The 21269-nt window shown below is 31.9% G+C and overlaps 3 protein-coding genes across 3 annotated transcripts; 2 read left to right on the top strand and 1 right to left on the bottom strand.

Moving 5' to 3' along the window:
• The first annotated feature begins 4751 nt into the window (after positions 1-4751).
• Positions 4752-8516, top strand: LOC146939963 (putative inactive receptor-like protein kinase At3g56050). Its single transcript, XM_085753540.1, has 9 exons — positions 4752-5003; positions 5101-5239; positions 5864-5935; positions 6045-6188; positions 6345-6485; positions 6648-7102; positions 7179-7369; positions 7460-7592; positions 7691-8516. Exons 1-9 carry the CDS (start codon positions 4910-4912, stop codon positions 8281-8283), a joined length of 1962 nt encoding a protein of 653 aa, XP_085609666.1. The 5' UTR covers positions 4752-4909; the 3' UTR covers positions 8284-8516.
• A 2657-nt stretch (positions 8517-11173) lies between these two features.
• On the top strand, positions 11174-11925 carry MOP10 (Pollen Ole e 1 allergen and extensin family protein). Its single transcript, XM_085753539.1, has one exon. It carries the CDS (start codon positions 11208-11210, stop codon positions 11730-11732), a length of 525 nt encoding a protein of 174 aa, XP_085609665.1. The 5' UTR covers positions 11174-11207; the 3' UTR covers positions 11733-11925.
• Positions 11926-12018: 93 nt separating this feature from the next.
• LOC146939961 (Mad3/BUB1 homology region 1) lies at positions 12019-14865 on the bottom strand. Its single transcript, XM_085753538.1, has 5 exons — positions 14653-14865; positions 14413-14557; positions 14079-14236; positions 13471-13549; positions 12019-13351 (listed from the first exon to the last, which is right to left on the bottom strand). The coding sequence occupies exons 1-5, from the start codon at positions 14736-14738 to the stop codon at positions 12308-12310; spliced, it is 1512 nt and encodes a 503-aa protein (XP_085609664.1). The 5' UTR covers positions 14739-14865; the 3' UTR covers positions 12019-12307.
• Between the last annotated feature and the right edge of the window lie 6404 nt (positions 14866-21269).

Genomic DNA, 21269 nt, shown 5'->3' with positions numbered 1-21269 from the left:
TTCGGGTTCTTCTCAACTATTAGTCATTTTTCCTTTTCATTTTTTTTCCTTTTTATTTTATCACTAAGTACTAATATTCCTTCTCTTTCTGTAATACTATTAAAAAAATATCAAACTGGTTTTTCTGATTAGGTTTAACATTTTTTTAACAAAACATAAAACTATTAACAATAAAATAAAACTATTAACAATTTACTAACTTGTTTAAATATTTAAAATACAATCATTTTTCGATAATTATTCGGTGCGGTGTTAATATGGAATTCGGTTGGAAGGTAAATAAAATTTGGTCAAAAATTATTTCATCCAAAAATCAAATTCGGGTTCTTCTCAACTATTAGTCGCTTGATAAAATTCATTAACGGTTCAATCATTTTATTTGACGTGTATTAACTTTAGACATCAATAAGGACACAAAAATTATTAGTGAAAAATATAGTACTAGTATTTTCACTAAAAAAACATGGTTTAAAAAAATGATTTATGCGTGTAATTCAATTGCTATTGTACATTTGTACATCTTCAATAAACTACCGTGTTTTTGGCTTAGTTGGAGGCAGCTAGAGTAATGTCGACCCATATTGCACTCTAACACGCAAACATGAAGGACAATGCCATTTATATTTGAGTTGAATTCTTGTAGGGCGGTCGTTAGGGTGGAAAAAAAGGTTGAGATCGTATGAATTTTTAAAAGAAATTAAGAGTCTATCATTGTAGTTTTCAAATATAAATGTTTTACTGATATCATATATTTTGAAAATGTGTGCATTTATATAATTTATACACCTTGATAGTTATGTGAAGCCCACAAAAGTGTTGAAAACGATTAAAAGAGCAGTGGAAATTGGATGGTGCCCTGGAACAATAGTCAAAAAATTAGTTGAAAATATTTTTGGTCATTGAAGAGATGTTACGAACCAGTTGGTTCCTCTTTTAAAATGTTTTATAATACTGGCTAAAATTGTACAAGCAGAACATTAATTATGACGTTTCTAGGATAAAACAGTGCAACTACAACTATATCGGAGTCTTACTGCGCCATAAGTCTGTTCTAGAAATACACATTTAAATATGGTGTTAGGACCATTTTCAATATACAGTTAAAACTCTATAAATTAATAATGTCAGGACCGAAGAAATTTATTAATTTAAAGAGTTATTAATTTATCAATAAATTAATAATTATTAATTTAAAGAGTTTTTAAGTAATTATACTGTACATACCAAACAAAAAGGCAAATTAGTCTATGCCTCTTAGAATTACGGCGAACCTTGGGACACTAAACGTAAATTAGTAACTACTGTGTTCATATGCATTGGAAATCAATAATGACTTTTGAAGTACAATAAATGTAAACAAGAGGAACAAATGTGTTCAATGTATTCTTAATATATTTTTTTCAGTTTTGATGAATTATTAATTTATGATTTTCTTGGGACCGAAAATTATAAAGGGATCTGCCAAAAAATTATTATCTTATTATTTTATCGAGTTTTTCAATTTTTTACATTGGCCCAAGTCGGGACCGGACAAATTTATTATTTTAGAGAGTTTATTAATTTACCGAGTATTAAATTAAAGAGTTTCTACTGTAGTATTGGTACCACTCTATTATGGTACTAATATGGTGTTCCACCATTTTAACCTCTAACTTCTCCAAAGGCATAAAATAATAAAAGAGAGTATATTCTTAAGATCATTCTTATTTTTTGAATGGACAATTTATCTCGAAAGGGACTATGATGTAAGAATACTCTTATTTCTGAAGAGATGAAATTTACCGAGAGACTATGCTCTTAAGATCAAGCTTAATTCCGAAAGGGACGTTATAACTCGAAGGGACTATGGTCTTAAGACCAATGTGTCAAGTGTGTGTTGACACGTGCAAATAGATCAATTGTCGATGACGTGTACCAAAACAAAACAAAAAATTTCAGGTCTTAAAAATAATACCTCCACTATATAAACATTAGTATTGTGTGCAATCTACCCGACGTGGGATATATGAATTTTTTAACTCACGCACAAACACACAGTGTTCCAACAATCCCCTTTTGAATCTAAAAATGTCACAGAGGTTTCTATTAATATTGCACAAGCAAATGTGTCTAACAACTTGAACCTTTGTGTTCTAAGATTCTGCGTAAGCAAAAGTGTCTTACGACTTGAACCTTTACGTGGTGAATAAGATCCAGATTTTACTAGAGTGACTCGTATTCTTGAACTCTATCTTTGACATCAAACCACACACGACCATTTATTAGGTGTATTCTCCAAAATGCATCATTAAAGACCCTACACGTTAATCCCGATTTAGTGAACACTCTAGGAATTTTGTCTAGAATTCCATAGGAAGCGGTCCCCACTTCCACATTCATTTTACATGGAGTATAAATCCTCAATGCGAGTCTATCAAGAATACTCATGTAGTTAGGTACTCCACTTTACATAGAGTATAAATTTCATTAAGAGTTTATATTTTCGCAACCTCTTATCACTTCAGGCCAACACCCCACCCCATCTCAAATTAAACATAAATTCTTCCATCACATCGAATCCATGTCAACCCCACCCACAACTTCTCCTTAATCCAACCATATGTATAAGACAGAACTTTAAACGAAAAATTATTTTAATACACCCAAAATTGCCAACACTATTTACCTAACAAGGCAATATTAAATTCATGCACATTATGAACACCTAGTCCGCTTTTTTCATCATCAAGATAAACCTTATCTCAGTTAACTAAATGAATCTTACGTGTTTTATCTTCTTCTAATCCTCTCAATCAAAGCATACTAAAATGACAATATACTTGTATTACCACCAATAGGAAAATCAAAATACTTAAAATAAAATTTGCTTGTTTTACAGTTGGGAATATATGACACCTCTGCCAACCATCAAACGTTCTTATTTATACCAACCGACATGGTATAAATAAGAACATTTGAGTTTGTGGCGGGGCTTAAAATAAATTAGTGAGTAGTAAAAAGTTAAGGGTTCAAGTCATGAGAGAAAGAAAGAAAAAAAATACTAAAACAATTAGTAACATGTTAGTATTAGTCATCAAAAAAATAAGGGAAATGTTAACTTGTGCCCTTAAGGCACAAGTTAATGAGCCAAAAGTGGAAATAATTTGGTGTAATTAATGCATTTAAATTTAATTTTTTGACTTTTGATTAATTAAATGCACAAAATTCAAGAGAATGTTTCTACTTTTGATTGCTTAACATGTGCCCTTAGGGCACAAGTTAACATGATCCAAAAAATAATTATGTTTTGAACAAAACAATTTTTAATTTTAAAAAGTTGTAATACACAATTTCCAATACAAATTTTCTTTTAATTTTAATACACTAACATGTGCACTTATGACTTCAGTTATAATTTTTCTAACCAAAAAATTGGGTTTAAGTGGTTAGTAAGTTCCCAAAAAAACAATGAAATTTATTTTTTTTTACCAAACTTTATTTAACTCCCAACATAAACACACAAAAAAAAGTTAGCATTTTTTTTTGGTAAATAGCATTTTCCTTTTTGTAAATATCAGTAGTAGAAACATTCTTTAAAGTTTTGTTCATTCAATAAATTACTCCAATAAAATATTTCTACATTTGATTCATTAACTTGTCATTTAAGGCCACATGTTAACATTTTCATAGTAATAATAATCATTAATTTCCTTTTTTTTAGGGAAATCATTAATTTCCTTATTTTATAAGAGAAATACTAACTTGTGCCCTTATGACACATGTTAAGGAACTAAAAGTGGAAATTTTGTCTTGAAAAATTTGCTAATTTATTTTTCCAAATATTGAAAATTAATGTTTTGTAATAAATATTCACTATTTATAGAATCTTTAACATGTGTCCTACGGCTTTGTTTGCGAGTTGGGAGAGGAATGGAGGGGAGGGGTTTGGAAAAAATTGAAGGAGCAAGTGAAAGAAATAGATGATATCGAGAGGGGAAGGCTTTGGGGTTTCATTTTTCTTCATAATACAAAACCCTCCTCATTTGGGGGAACTAAAAATTTGCATTGAAGGAAGGTTTTGGAGGGTTTATATGAATTCTTCAAATCTAATCTAAGTAGTTATAATATTCTTAAAATTAAAAATATATTAATCATAAGCATTAATTTATCATTTTATAAAAAATTACTCTTTCAAAAAATGTGAAAGATTTTCCCGTTTTCCCCTATATTTCTAACCCTTCAAAGCCTTCCATTCCCTTCCCTTCCCTTCCCCTCCAAATTTTCAAACAAAGCCAAAGGGTACAAGTTATAAAAAGAAAATGTTAATAATATAAATTTGAGAAATGCTAACTTGTGCCCTTAAAGCACAAGTTAAAAAGTTAAATATAGAAACTTAATTTTAAAAATTGTGCATTGTTTTGAAAAATTAAAAACTTATATTTTTAATATAAACTTAGTAAATATATATTTTAATTCCTTTTTTGATCTTTAACATGTGCCTATAAATTTTAGAATCGCATTTATCATTTATTTTTTAGAGGAAATCACATCACATTTATTAAATTGCTTGAAAAGTTCGGTGCACAACTGTCATTTAATTTTAAATTAGTAATTTTTGAATTTTCTTTTGGAGATTTTCGATACACTTAGATTTGGTAAATACTACATAAATACTCTAATAATATAAATAAATTTTCTCCTAAAAATGAGAAACATTCATTTGTTTCGCACGCGCTTTTACATAAATATTCTGTCTTTTTGAGTCATACCTCGTTTCCTTGGTTGTTGGTGTCACAGAACATAGTTTTTCAGATCACCTCTTCTCTTCTTTTCCTTAGTTGACATTGATTTTTCTTTTTCGATACTTTTCAGAAACAAAAAATACTCAATCTCTGTCGTGTGTTTTTTTTCCTTCTGAGTTAAAAAAAAAATGAGAAAGTGGAAATTCAGTCTCTTTCTATGGCTTGCATCGTTTTGTTTTTTGTTACAGTGTTTTGGTTTGTGTTGTTCTTTGAATGATGAAGGTAAGTTTTTTTTTTTATAGTTCGTGGAAATTTTTGTTTTTTAGTTGTTAATTCTGTGTGGAAACAAGAGATGAAAAGTTTTGTTTTGTTTGTGCAGGTAAAGCACTTTTGAAGTTCAAGGAGGGAATTTTCAGTGACCCTTTTGATGCTTTGTCAAATTGGGTTGATGATGAAGTTGGAGTTGATCCTTGTAATTGGTTTGGAGTTGAGTGTTTAGATGGAAGAGTGGTTGTATTGTAAGTGCTTATTTTGTGATTAGTTTTTTTGTGTGAAATTGAATATATGTTATTTCTTGATCTGTTTAAGGAAGAAATTAATAAGGGGCCCTTATGGATTTGCTTATTCAAGTAATTTACCGGTTAAGTACTTGTGAGATTGCTTAGGGGAGCTTGTTGAAACAATTTATGACATGCCCATTAGTTGTTTTTAGCTTATTTTCATGATCTCTTCAAGATAGTTTATGAAAACAGTTGATAGCTTTTATTAAATTATTTGACTTTATTTGAACTTATGTAGAAATAACTTATTTATAAGCACTTAATTAAGTTGTTTATCCGTGCTTCAGATGTATAGTTTTGGATAGTAATATGGCATGAATAATGATTATAAACTGGACAAACCTTTTAGGGATGATCGCCTAGGTTCAAATCTAGATTTTAATCGTCATGAATCAACTGATCAATTCTATACAGTTGATATTTTGTAATATCAGGACAAATTTTGAAGCCCGTTCTTGTGTTAGATTTAATTACAAGTGTTCAAATTGTTGGTTAGATAGTATTAGTATTGCATTTTATTGTTATTAAATTTTTAAACTAGTGTTGGAGTGTTTAATCATGAGAAAATATTTTGTTGCTCAGGAATTTGAAAAACCTTTGTCTTGAGGGAAATCTAGCACATGAGCTCGGAAGCCTTGTTCACATAAAGTCCATGTAAGTAATTGTTTGCTACTCAGTTGCTTTGTTTATTGTGGCTTTTCAATAATTTCAATTCTACATATGTTCAATTGTCTGATAGCAATGTGACAAATATTCTGTGCAGAGTTTTGCGGAATAATTCTTTTCATGGGATCATTCCTGAAGGAATTGTACGATTGAAGGAATTGGAGGTTTTGGATTTGGGCTATAACAACTTCAGTGGACCTCTACCTAAAGATATTGGGAGTAATATCTCACTAGCAATCCTGTAAGATAATACTCTTTGAACAATTCAATTTTCATCTCTTCTTACTTTTTTTTTTTTTTTTATACTAAGAAGCCGAGTCTATATTTGCAAATTTCTTTGAACATTTCAGTTTTCTTCTCTTAACTTCTTTGAACATTTCAATTTGTTTTATTGCAGTTTGCTGGACAATAATGATTTTCTTTGCGGATTCTCTCATGAAATTAATGAATTGGTGATGATTTCTGAATCTCAAGTAGATGAAAAGCAGCTAACTAGTGCAGGAAAATTGCCAGGTTGTACAGGAAAATCTACCAAATGGTATGTCTTTAAGCATTTGAAATGTATCATTCTCGTCTAGACTTAAATGCTATGAGCTTCTTTTACATATTTATTGTTCTCTTGTTCTCTATATTCTAACTTGTGTCCGTTTTTCTCCATTATATACCATGATATTAACTTTTATGTCATTCTCTTTTCAAGGCATAATCGTCGAAGTAAAAAAGGTCTTCGGAGGCTACTGCAATCCCGTGCTCCTCGTGAAGATCCTCGTAATCGTGCAGCTATTAATCCTGATACTCCTTTTCCTTCTCCATCTCCATCTCCGTCTCCGTCTCCGTCTCCTTCACCTTTCCCATCTCCGTCTCCTTCACCTTCCCCGTCTGCCTCAGAAACACCAAAAACAGTGAAGAAGCCAGCTTCCCCAGATCGAAATGTTCCTGATTCTCCTTCTCCCTTGCCTGCACCAGGCTCTGTACCACAACTCAAAAGTAAGTCAAAGAATCATCACGTTGCTATTGTGGGTGGAATTGTGGGTGGTGCTGCATTTATTCTCATTTCAAGCATTGTCGTATATCTCTTTAAAACCAACAAGGTAGCCACCGTTAAACCGTGGGCTACAGGATTAAGTGGCCAGCTTCAGAAGGCATTTGTGACAGGTAAATTCAAGCATTTATTTTTCCAAATATAAGATTCCTTCCTTTGTACATGCATAACGGAGTTTTATGTTTTCAGGTGTGCCGAAGCTAAAGAGATCAGAGCTTGAAGCAGCATGCGAAGATTTTAGTAATGTAATTGGCACCTCACCCATTGGTAATATATACAAAGGGACTCTATCTAGCGGTGTTGAAATAGCCGTGGCCTCTGTTACAGTGACATCATTGAAAGATTGGTCAAAGACTTCAGAAGTCCAATTCCGTAAGAAGGTACTTATTATGAATAGTTAATCAAATTATTTGTACATTTTCAATTCAGCGTGCTATTGAAATTAACATTTTAATCAATTATGAATTCAGATAGATACATTATCAAAGATGAACCACAAGAATTTCGTAAATCTTCTTGGATTTTGTGAAGAAGACGAGCCTTTCACCAGAATGGTGGTTTTTGAATATGCCCCTAATGGAACACTCTTTGAGCATTTACACGGTGAGTGCCTATTACTTAGTGTTGCTATTATTTAGAAAGTAAATTGCTGCTATTATTTGGAATCTGACTTGTATGTTTGATTTTGTTGAAAATTCCAGTAAAAGAAGCTGAGCATTTAGATTGGGCAACAAGACTTAGAGTTGCAATTGGCACAGCTTACTGCCTGCAACATATGCACCAGTTGGACCCTCCTTTCGCACATAGCGACCTAAATACTTCATCTGTCCAGCTCACTGATGACTACGCTGCCAAAATCTCGGACTTGAGTTTCTTGAACGAAATAGCTTCAGCCGATATAAAAGCTGCTGCTAAGAAACACACTGACGCAACATTAGCAAGTAACATTTACAGCTTCGGCATTATATTACTCGAAATTGTAACAGGCCGTGTTCCTTATTCGATGGATAAAGATGGCTCACTTGAAGAGTGGGCTTCACGCTATTTACAAGGGGACCAGCCTCTCAAAGAAATAGTGGATCCAACACTAGCATCTTTCCAAGAAGATCAGCTGGTACAAATCGATGCGTTGATTAGGTCTTGCGTCAATGCCGATCAAGAGCAAAGACCAACAATGAAACAAATTTGTGAGAGATTAAGAGGGATAACAAAAATAAGTCCTGAAGTAGCTGTTCCTAAACTTTCACCACTTTGGTGGGCAGAACTTGAGATTGCTTCCTTTGACGCCAGCTAAAATTGCGAAATGAGATTGTAAGTATTGAGTTCGCATCGTTCTCATCCTTTTAATTTTCCGTCGGTGATGGCGCTAAAAAGGTACTCACCTGTAAGTTGATACCTCTTGTATCTATTGTAAGGGGAGTGACAAATCACATGTACATAATAAGGGAGATAAAAAGAACCATTTTTTTCGTGTGCTTCGTTTGATTATGCTCTATGAAATTGCACCAACAAAAGGGTGTCATACTATATATTAGTTTATTTCATTTGTTCAGTCAGTTATTTGGTTGGTTAAAAATATTTTTTGACTAATACTACTATTTACATCTATTTATATTCTCCATTTCCAAATGTGATATCTTTCACCATATATACTACAATCTGCTAGTATGACTTACGAGAAACAAATAGTTCAACAATCATAGTCCTGCTTGCATGTCACATATCATGTGTCATAAGGTTGCAGGGTGGGAAATTTGAAGTTTGATGATATTGAAGGATAAAGTCAAAGTCTTCTGGAGAGCTTTGTTGATTTATATATATACAAGTATAAAGTATAAACAAGGTTTATATTTAAGCAAATGGCATCTACAATATGCCAAGCTGTAGCTTGCTAAATGGACGGCAGAAAATTTGCATGACAAAATCAAAGCTGAAAATGATTGTGGTTTTGTCTATTACTATGATGGAGGCTTTGTTATAGAAGGCCAGTTGCTTTTGCAATACGACAGTTGCTATTGAACGTGACATATTTGACTAAACATCTTGCATAGTTGTGCATATTATTCTAGTTCTGGAAAAGAAAAATCAATCACTTTAAGTAAAAGACTGAGTCAAAATGTATGATGTATTCCAGGATTTTAAGAAACTTAGTTGTCAATATTAAATTTGGATCACTTGCATTTTCAAAATAAGGTTTAATAGTATAAATAAATACACAATTGTTCAACCGAGTAAAATGTAATTTTGTCAACTATGAGATAGATAGACATATAGGGTAACAAAATTAACCTTTATCTATTCTAACCTTTATCTATTCAAATGATTAGACTAAAGTGTTTAATGAGTTTCACTACCTGACGGCCGAAATTCAAAGTCTCCTTCCCATAGGGTTAGGAGGATTAACGCACGAATTTTTTTAACAATTATCTATATCTATATATGCTTATTAAAGAAAAAACTTTATTCGTATATTTTTTGTGTTACCTCGAATAACAACAAAATACAATATTTTTTGACTAATATTTAATTTAAATAATTATAAATATTCATTTCATTATTTAATGTAACATTGAAGCACACTAAAACTGATATTATATCGATACTTATAATATTTCATTTCACTTTTTCTCATTTATGGGATATATATTTGATATGTTATGACATATGTTCGAACTCGCAATTCTCCGGTTTTTAATACTTAATATGTGCAAGTTTTGCAGTTAAACTTTTCAGAACAAAAAATAATAATAAATATAGATATAAAATTAAGATTTTATTGAATGAAACCCAGTTTGTGATCTGATGACGTTGGGTTTGGATTTTGAAACGTGCTTCTCTCAAAATTTCAAATTTGATTCTTTGTGGCGTCAATTTCGATTGACTAATTTAGTTTCTTAAAAAAAAAAAAAAACATATTGAGTGATTAACATATTGTACAATTGTTTATTTAAAAAAAGGATAATATACAAATGTTGTCAAGAAATATAATATACAAATGAAATGTTTTATACCACATCATGTCCATTACTTAGTTAACCATAAAGAAACGGAACGACTGATTATTAGAATAATCATATTCAAAAAATGAACAATCATATTCAAAGGATTACATATGAAAATTTTAAAATTCACAATGTTACAATCAAAGTCTGACATTTTTTTTAAAGATCAAAGTTGAAAGTAATTATATATTTTTCCTTTAATCAAGTAACTAGTGCACTTAACATGTTAAAATAAACAGGTTATACAATTGATGAATGTCAATGAAAATAATTTTATACGGTGCAGTTATATTGAAATGATCACTTATAAGTTGAGTTGACTGGTTCTACTTTCTTTTTCTTTCTTTTTTTGTTACAAGTCTGGTTCTACTTTCTACCATATAAATATTTTTGTTGATTAACCAACGGAGACAGTTGCATCTAACGAAAGGGGTTAAAGTCTCACAATCTACGAAACCGGTGTTTGAATTTTGGTTGAAAGAGATGTTCATAAGTTACTTAAAGTATTTCATAAAAAAAACATCTGGATGTTTCATATAGATTCTTCTATGTGAGTATAAATATCTCACTAATGAACATATCCAATTTGTCTTGGAAGTGAATCATTTTCTTTGGCATGTGCTTATTTGAACATATTACACATGTTAGACATTTTGGAGGAATTTAGTGAAACAACCTATGATATATTCATAAACTGTTTTCAACTTATTTTCATAAGTTCTTTAAGATAGTTTATGAAAATAACATATAGTTTTATGAAAATAATTTGACTTTATTTGATTTTTTGTTGTAGAAAGAGCTTATACATAAATACTTATACGATAAGTGGTTAATTAAGATGTTTATCCAAACAAGACCTTAATCTTTATTCACAATTCTAATTTATTGTTGCACTCACTTCACCCTTCTTTTAATCGCAGTAAATTCGAGTTTGCATTGGGTCATTGTTATCTACAACATTACACCATGTATATATTTTGGTATAGCAAGACAATATACATGTACATGGAGAGAGGTGGCCTTCACGTATATTTATTAAATATTATAAAGTATGTAATACATTGTCAACATAATGGTCTAATGGAATGCACGTTGATCCTTACCACCAAATACCAATGAGCTATCATATGCTATATATATCAATCTATCAAATGTTTTTCTTCAATTAGTAAGCCTTGTCTTTATCTCTTTCTCCTCCCTTAAACCCTTGAGGAAAATGGCTGGCACTCACTTCACCATTCTCTCTGTCTTGCTTCTTATTGCATCCTTCTCTTATACACAAGCTAATGAAGCTGTTCCATATACAACAGAGAAGAAAATAGACGTGGTTGTGGAAACTACAGTCTACTGTCAAACCTGTGAACATTCTGGAACCTGGTCTCTAAATGGAGCCAAGCCAATTCCTTCAGCTAAAGTAAGCATCACCTGCAAAACACACAAAGGTCATGTTAGTTACTACAAGGTTTTTCAGACAGACAAAAATGGTTACCTCTATGCACAACTAGAAGGGTTCAAGATGCAGCATTATATACTAGATCATCCACTTCACTCTTGCTTCGTGAAGCCTGTTTGGTCTCCTCTTGAAAGTTGTAGCCTTCTCGCAAATGTTAATTATGGTTTGAATGGATCTCCACTTCGTTATGAGAACAAGAGATTGCGTGGAAGTAGGTATGAGGCTGTTATATATGCTTCTGGTCCCTTGGCTTTCCATCCTCCGGATTGCTCAAAGACTCACTACTAATGCTTCAAACCATTATGAATTACCCTTCAACCATTTTGAGATTCATTGATTATTATTATGTTGTTGCTATGATTTGTCTCTGTATTATTATAACTTTATAAGTTTTCAAATTTAAATTGTATCTTTTGTTATTTTTTGGTATACTGATTCACAAATTGCAATGTTAATGCCGATAATTTAATTTATGGTTTAATGGGTTTGTGACTGTTTTAGCTTGAGTTCAATAAAGCATACATAGTTTATAAAAGTCATAAGGTTCTTTTATTAAAAAAGAAAACAAGAGTAATGAAATGAAACTTCACATTCTATTATGCCACACAAAATCAAGACAATTCTGCTAAGAATTAGAATTAGAATTGGCACTCAGCAAACACTTTGTTCCTACCCTAATGGGTTGGCTTAATGGCACTACACTAGGTATGCAATACCCAAATGTGTACAAGGTATTCTCAAGTGAGGTCTCTAGATCGAACCTTGTGAAAAAATCCACCTAAAAGCGGATGAATTGGTACAAACCTCAAACTAGTTCCAAAGGAAGAAACGTGCGGATATTCATCCACAAAAACACTTTGTTCCTAAAAATCCAGAGGCATATTAAACATCTTGTTAATGTCATCCATGGCTTCCTTTGTGTGAAGAGTTGGCTCAAATAAATCTGATTCCCTTGACTTTCCTCGCGATTTTGGTAGTTGAGGACGTTGTTTCTGCTCAAGGTCATCATCCGCAAGTATCGAAAACCCACTGAGTTCCTTTCCACTGTTGTTCCCTGGTGCTTTCTCCTGCTTCAATAATCTTTTTTTCCGAGCAAAATCTATTGGCTTACCTCCTTGTTTCTGTTTGAGGTCATCATCATCATCAGCAAGGATTGAAAACCCACCGAATTCCTTTCCGCTATTGTTCTCCGGTGCATTCTCCTGCTTCAGTGACCTTTTCTTTCTAACAAAGTCTATTGGCTTCCCAAACATGTTGTTTATGTCATCCATTGCTTCCTTCATGTTGATTGTGGGGTCTACTAAACCGTGGTGACAAGCATTTTCCACCTTTGGTTCATCCAAAATGGCAGAACCAACAAATCTACGAACAACTGTATCCTCTCTGAACTTTGAATTATGAAATTTTTGTGCATCCATGTCCCTAGATTTCTCAGAAGGAATATCCTTAGGTCGAGGAAAAACAAAGCCATTTACTTTTGAAGTAGAACCTTCTGAACGTCCTTCATCGTCAATATATATCTGGAGTGATTCTTGTTGAGGTTTGCCACCTTCATTCCTATGCTGAAGTGATACGGAACCGTTTGGTTTATTTTCTTTGTCCAAATTTTCATCAACAAAAACTTCAAAGTTCGTTGTACTGCGATTTTCTTTTGAATTGCTCTTATGTGATTTCTTGCCCAAAGGAACAGTCTCTAATGGCTCACTGAACATGCTGTTAATGGCATTCATGGCCTCCTTCATATTTATTGTAGGATCTACCAGTCCATGATGGCATGCATTTTCTGCTTCAGACTTTCCATCCATGGCAGTGTCAACAAACTTGTTGATTACAACTGTATGATCACCACGAAGTTTCTTGCTCTCATCATTTTTAGCCTTTACGCGTCTATCAGCAGCTTTCATTTCCTGATGTTGTATGACATTTTATTAAAATTATCTACACTGAATGGACCAAGTACCAAGAATAACAAATAAATGACAAAAACAACATGGATCGACAGATAAAGGAAAAAACTAGTCACTACCTGAATTTTCTTCTTGCGCTTCATGCGTTGAAGAAATTGTTCATAAGATTTCTGCAATTCATCCACAGGCTCTGCAAGGCTATTCAACAAGAGAAATTATTTTGGTACAACCAAATTTAGATAACTTTCGTGACAACTTTTTAAGTGGTTAATGCAGTTCAGATAGAGGTAAATTATGTTCAATATCAGGTATTGAAACTCATTAACTACCAACATAACTTCATTAATCACAAACTTGGACATGGTTAATCATAATTTTCAAGTGTTCTTCTACATGTCAAAACCGATTAACCACCAATTACATGTAGGTGGTGACTATCATCGCCGATTTTTGTTGTTCAAATAACAACTTATTCAACAATAGGAGCAAGGTAAACATGACTTGTGTGGATTTTGGACAAAAAAAAAAAAAAAAACTCATAACAATCAAAGAACTAGATAGACATTCGTTGTGCCAATCTGCTAAATTGAAAACAATGCATGCACCAAGTTTCAAGCAAAATCCAATCAACATTCGGCGCAAGTTTTTCCGTTCCTATTTCCTAAAAACAAGCACCAAAACACTAGAATAAATTGAACAGGATCAGTAAATAGAGCAATGAACTTACTTCTTAACTCCCATATGATACATTTTCTCTGCCTCATCATAATTCTTACTCTTCTCATAGTAAAGAGCATATGCTTGATAAAATTGACACCGTTTAGTTCCAATTTGATTAACTTCCATAGTTCTCAACAACGCACTCGGGTCATCGACAAAATCCATCTACCAATCACACAGAAAAAAATCACTAAACATTTCATTATCCCTTTGCTTCAACCTAATCACAAAATTCCTGAATCTAACATAATAATACTAAAAAATCAAACTTTAATAATAATTTCCCAAAACCCATTTTGCAAATTCAATTTTTTCAAAAGGGGTGATTCTAATTCACTAACCAAGTGGAGCCAAACTCGAAGATAACGTAAATCGTTTCTGTAGCGTCGATCGAGCTCGAATGTTTTGGCGCATTGTTGCAAGAATTCAGGTAGTTTTTCCTTGAGTGTTTTTGAGGGAAGAGTGTCCTTCATCTTTTTGATTCCTCTGCAGTGTTCGAAATGAATGAGTGTTGAAAAACATGAACGAGCGAGAGACACAGAGAGAGAGAGAGAGAGGGAGAGAGAGGGAGAGAAGATTACCGGAGCCAAGGGAGAAGAGGGTCTTTGCCGGTGTAGGTGTTGATATCTGACAATGAGGAAGATAAGAGTTCATCAACGTTCGCCATTTCGAAATCGAATCAACGGCGGTTGCCGCGGCGGTGACACGGTGGTGCTGATTTGAATTTGTATGAGCGCCTACGCGACTCTTTAAAATGAGGTTTTTTTTTTTCAGTATTTTTCGCTTGGATTACTCTTTAAATTTTGTTTAAAAAATTCAATGATTAAAAGGAATAAAATTGTTATTTTACCAAATTGTCTTTAGTATTAATATTAACTATTGATTTGTTTGTCATTAAAGTAAAAGTAATCATTTTAAAATAGTTTAACCGTAAAATAATCCTTTCCAAATTAATTGAAAGGTGAAATTGAAAAGAAAAAGTTAATATGCATTGAAAATTTAAAGTGATATTCTTTTTAAAACAATTTTTTTACTAGAGTGACACTCATTTTAAAATAGAAGAAATATTTATTTTTCTTTGTCAAGATGTAAACTGCTTATTTTATTCCCATATATATATAAATTAAAACTCTTCCTTTATTCAAAAGTTTCTGGTTTACAAAGAAGAAACTAAAGAGTAAATTTATAAATAAACGTTACAAATATTCAATTAAGTTTTTCGGTTTGAGAAAATCTTTCAAAAAACCTAATTCACCTTTTCAATTTGTTTTATTTTCCAGATTACTTTTTTATATATAGTTTTTTAGTTTAATGTTTTTTTTCTTCAAAAAACAAAGAGTTATCGTGTCCGGATTGATGATCTTTTCGAAAAACTCATTGGAATGTTTGATTGTTTCCATAAAACACATGGTGATCTTCGATTTTATTTTTTTGGTTTTATCTTTTCTACTTTAGTTTAACTACCTATTCTTTTTAGGACAAAACTTACCTACAGTACCCTAGGAACTGTTTTTACTGTTCCCAATCAAATACAAACACGTGTCCTGTTTTATCTTTATTTTTTATTATTTTTATTTCTTTTACGGGAGCATGTTAATTTCCCTTTTCCCTTTTTCTCTATTCTGAGGCAATGAAAATCAACTACTGTACAACTCCAACATCAAACTAAACTTGCTGCCCTCGTGAAGTGACATATTCAAAAGCATTGGTGTCCATGGATTGCTGAATCAAAGAAGAGGAATAAGGAACGATACCATGCTGGATTTACCAATCAAAATTTGGTTATCGACGCGGTTCTTAGCTAGAAGACTTAGTTAAGCCGCCACGGATAGCTTCACAGCCATTGGCCTTAGTTTAATTGTCGTGGATAGCTTCACCATATGCCTTATCGCCACTCTTTTAGTAACATTCTGGTGACAGTAACAAGGAGAGACTTTAGTTTAATTGATGGTGCCATGATGGTATCCAGTTTTTCTACCCAACGTTTTGTGTAAAAGCACGGCAGAACCCACTTTAACCCAAAAGCTCCAATTGCTGGCTTTTAAAAATCACGGCAAATTTGCTTTGGAAATCCCCCAAACTTGCTTTTTTGCTTGCAAACTCCATCCCAAACTAGCATAATATTATTGCCAAAGGAGAGAGCAATGAAAACAAACAATTAGCACAAACTATAATAATTGATTAAAACATTCTGGTGACAGTAACAAGGAGAGCCTTTTGTTTGGTTTACAAAAGATTGGTATAGGAGGACAATATAAATTGGATTGATGGAAGGGCATCAGAAATATCTCAACGGGATTGAAGCAGAGAGAGAATGGAAGGAGTAATTGAAAATCGTTAAAATAAATTTCTATACTGGCACACGTGTTCATATTTGATTGGGAACAGCAAAAACAGTACCTAGGGTACTGTAGGTAAGTTTTGTCCTTCTTTTTATTATAAGTAAATGTTCTCTAAAATTTGGTTTCAATATGGAAATCAATGTGCAAACTTATCAGTAATAAAATTGAGAGTGATTAGTTCATTATCTATTACTTTAGTGTGTGTCTACGTATATTATAGCAAAATCAGATGTCATGGCTTCACTTTTTCTATGAATGACCCAATTCGAGTGGGGATCACACTCCAGAAATTAGAGAGAGAAACTAGATATAAAAGAAAGGAAGGTCATTATATTTTTCATTCATTCCCATAATAAGGCATACAATGCTTATATAGACTTGTATTGTTGTGCATACTCATAATAAGCAAGTGCACCCTAACATACTCAATATTATCCCCTAACAATATACCTTCTAGATCCTTCTAGATTAAGGTGAGTCATAATAACTTCGAGAACTAACTTCTTGTCAAAAAAACAAAAAAAAAACTTCTAGAACTAACTTAGTCACCACATTAATACTCATTATTCTAAGTATCCTATCATTACCGACCCCTTCAAGATCGACCTTGTCCTCAAGGTTGTAGAATCCTGCTTCTACCATAAACTTCCCTGGATCCCACTGTCTGAACTTCAAATCCAAATGGTCACCAAGATCCCATTGATCAAAAGTGAAGTGCAAGGAGCAATCAGCCTCTTGGTTGTAGACTGTTTCCATTCCTTCAAGGTCACACATCAGCCCAAAAAATTCATACTTAACAACATCTGATTGAAGCAACATATCAAGTGTTAAATTTAATCTAACCAAAACCTCTTGAACATAACCATAATAATAGGAAACATGCAAGAACCTTCCATACAAATTAATCAGAGAGCACATTTTATCACAATCTACCCCATGAAAACCAAGTTTGTCCTCAAGATTGTAGAAGGTATTCCAACATTCCCAATCACATGATTCATCTCTAGAGAAGAAATTAAACATCAATTTATATAAAGGGGCAGTTGAAATCAACCTAAAATGAGTCACTTCACCAAAGACGTGATTTCCCTCCTCACTTACTTCATATTTATATTGAGTTTATGAATCGGTTTTTATGAATCAGTATTTTATGAATCAAAAACACCAGGAGATGTATGTTTATCTTCTCTTTACCTTATTGCTTCAGTTAATCTAAAGTTACCAGCACAAGCCTTCTACTTTGTCAGTTCTATATGGATGTCATCTACAACTTTAGGTGAAGAAGAAAACTTTCTAATGCATGTATAAAACCCCTCCAACAACAGATCGTTGCTCTCCATTTGTGGATTGTTATTAAAGTACTTTGGATTTAGATAATGTTCAGCTGCGTACAGTGGATGATGTAGCTGAATGCTCCACCTTCTGTCAACGATTTCAAGGATTGGTTCGTACTTGCTTTCATTGTCATCGAAGTTTATCTTAATTTGATTTCTTGCATCCACCATTGTTTGATATATGAAACCCATTGCAGAGAGTTATTCATTATTAATAAGCCTGATTAATTTTACAAGAGGCCTCATAGCTTTAAGAGCATGAATAACATCCTCCCAAAATCAGAAATATGGATTGCCCTCAAATCTAAGTTAAAAATAATTAGTAATTGTATAATTTGTTCGAAAGAATTTGTAATCACAGAGAATAAAAATCATCTTTATATTTTTAGAGAAGAATTGCATAATTAAACCTTTAAAACAACACATAAACACATAAATAACTAAGACAAGATAATGTAAGTCTACTGAAAAAGAAAACACAACATGGTGTGAATTAACCATTTGTTTATATATCTTATTTTCTACAAGTAATACGCTATTTGTTGATACACTAAATCTTCATTATCAACTCGTTCATATTTTCCCAACACATACACAATATTAAATTCCAAACTCATATTTTTTTCTCGATAATAACCAACAAACTTTTATAGCGTTAAACCATAAATACTAGAGCATTTAAAACATATACATTTGCTACGTGACATTAATGTCAACACATTAGGAGAAAAATAACATACTTTTGATTTATATATCCGCGTAATTATATGAACGTGAAAATTAGTTTGTGAAAGAACACCATTAGATGAACTTGTGAAGAAATATTATCAAAAATTAAACTTTACCATTAGAAAAAACATCATATATTTAATCTAAACCCCATTCTCAAACATTATCATTCTGGAAATTATTAACATATATTAAGCGTTGTCGTTTTTTATAAAAACAATGTTGCATCAAAAATAGACATCATCTTACTTTACCATAATTGAAATATATTTATCAATCTAATGACAACTTTTTTTTGCATTAAGATTTTTGGTATCAATGTAAACAAAAAATTCATAGTGAATATTATGTTTAAGTACAAACAATATTTTGATAATTTTGTTGTTGAACCATTTATTGCAACACATCAACGAGGATAAACCTTATTAAACATAATACAATCTACATTTTGAGATCTTAATGCACTTTATACATAATTTGTTTTGATTCTTTTATACATACATAATAATATTTTCAAATGTCAGTCGCCTTTATCACGGCACACCATCCATAAAGTTCACTTAAATTTCTCGCAATAACAATTTATTTATTAAAAAAATGAAATAAGTTTATAAGATTTAACATTGCGAATTTGATTTCTATCTTTGAATGTTACAAAAAGAGAAAAAGGCTACACTACTCTCTCCCCTTCTACTCTTATCTTTTGTGGCACCATTTGAATACTCATCTTTGTTTAAATCATACTTTGTACCGTACTTCACTGAGGGTGATTTTGGCATTTGGTGCACTGATTTGTTCTCAATTGGACCAAGACGTGCTTGACTAACTCACATCATACCCTAATGTGAATCAATCATTGATTGTTGCAGTTGCTGTTTTACATGTAACTTTCATGTTTTTCTCTCTCGTGGCTTCTCTGGAAAGGTTAACACTCCCCCTACTACTCTTTTGCTGTCTATCTCTATATTGATCAACCCTACAGTAGGTGGGGAAAATTAGAAGAGCTCTGCAGAAAGATCTCAACCTTCAAACAATCAGGCAAAAAGATAGTGGCGTATATCGGCTCTTTGCTCAGACACAGTTGCTACTATCTTGCATATTTTCTGTGGCACCATTTGAATACTCTTCTTTTTTTAAATCATACTTTGTACCGTACTTTTTTACTTTTTAAGCTTTCCATTCTTAAAAATCAAAACACAAAATGTTTAAATCATACTTCATACTTCACTTTTTCACTTTTCAAGCTTCCCATTTCTAGAAATTGAATTACAAAATAAAATAAAAAAGAGTTAAATCTTTATTTTTTTTTCTTGCTCATTTCTTTATGAATGTGTTAGATATGGTTGTTAATTTTATAGATCTAAAACAAAAAAAATGTTTTTTAACTTTGTAAATATTTTTAAAAAATTGAATTTTTTTTTAAAGTTTATTCTTATCACATATTATAATTAGCCAATCTATCAAGTTGTCAGATAAACATTTTTAAACATTACATAGTTAGAGTTTGAGTTGGTCAAACCAAATAAGGGCATTTTGAGGATCAACAGTTTAAATTTTTAGTCAAAATTATGGATCAATGGATCCATATGTTTGAAACGATTAAAATCTACATATGATCTGTGATTATCGAACAAAGTTTCAAAAAGTCCGAGTTAAATTATTATTTTAAAAAAACATAGTATTTGATTTGTATTTGAGTTGTCGTATGATAACTTAAAATGAGTACCAGAGGTGCTAGATTGAATTTGTATGGGATATCATGTTTACTCTTCGAACAAGAAGTTCTGATAAACGATGTAAACACAAATGAAACTTTGTTAAAATAGAAGTCCTGATAAACGATGTAAATACAAATGTAACTTTGTTAAAATTTTGTCAGAAAAAGTATTTTATTGTATTTAAAATATTTTGGGAAAAGTTTCTAACAAAAGTTATCTTGGAAAATGCTTTTACAAGCATGAATTTTGTTATGTTTTGAGTCGTTAACGTCGAAGACAATAACGTTTAAAGTGTTAAATTAATTTTTAGAAAGTATTGAAAATATTTTATTTTTTAATTGTCAATTGAACTTTATCTAAGATCAAGCTAGAGAAGCTAACATTTTCTTTTAGACTTAGTTTATTGAACTTTATGGATAAATATATAAATAATTAGAAGCTTTGTTATTCACCTATGTCCGTTTATACAGTTTAGGACACATGTTATTGGATTTGGAAGCTTGCTGAGGTGAGGACATTTGCTAAGATATTTTAAGTATTGGAATATGTGTTTGTTAGTATGCAGTTTGTGTTCCAAGTTGTAATGTGTTCATTATAGTGTTGTTGTATTTGATACTTGTTGTTTTCACATGATTTTATGAAATATATGTAATGGAAACATGTTATTGTTATTACATTTGATGGGTTGATATGTATAGTGTTGTATTAACGTGTACGATGAATCGTATGCTCATGCGTTTCATAGAAAGTGTGAGTGGGTTGGATTGCAACATGGTGTAGATGTCCAGTATGTGAATCCCAACTCAATTCATCATAATTTTATTTAGTCTTGATCTCCATACTTTTATGAGCGGATACCTTATGTGAGTTCGAAGTAGGACCATATGATTGCTCAATGCATGTTAAGGTTTACCTCAAGTGAGTCAAAATGAGGATCACAAATTTCCTTAAGTTGATTTCATTCACGACATTCTATAAGGTGGTAAACTCTAGGATCATTTGCACTGGAATATAGAGTCTTGCATTTTAGGCTAATTGTGAACTACTTTTACTTATTAAATTAAACGTTATGTTT

The sequence above is a fragment of the Medicago sativa genome, chromosome 3 (genome assembly GCF_051527215.1).
Source record: "Medicago sativa cultivar Bolivia chromosome 3, Bolivia_mono, whole genome shotgun sequence".
Taxonomy (NCBI): domain Eukaryota; kingdom Viridiplantae; phylum Streptophyta; class Magnoliopsida; order Fabales; family Fabaceae; genus Medicago; species Medicago sativa.
This window is presented reverse-complemented; position numbering and strand designations above follow the sequence as displayed.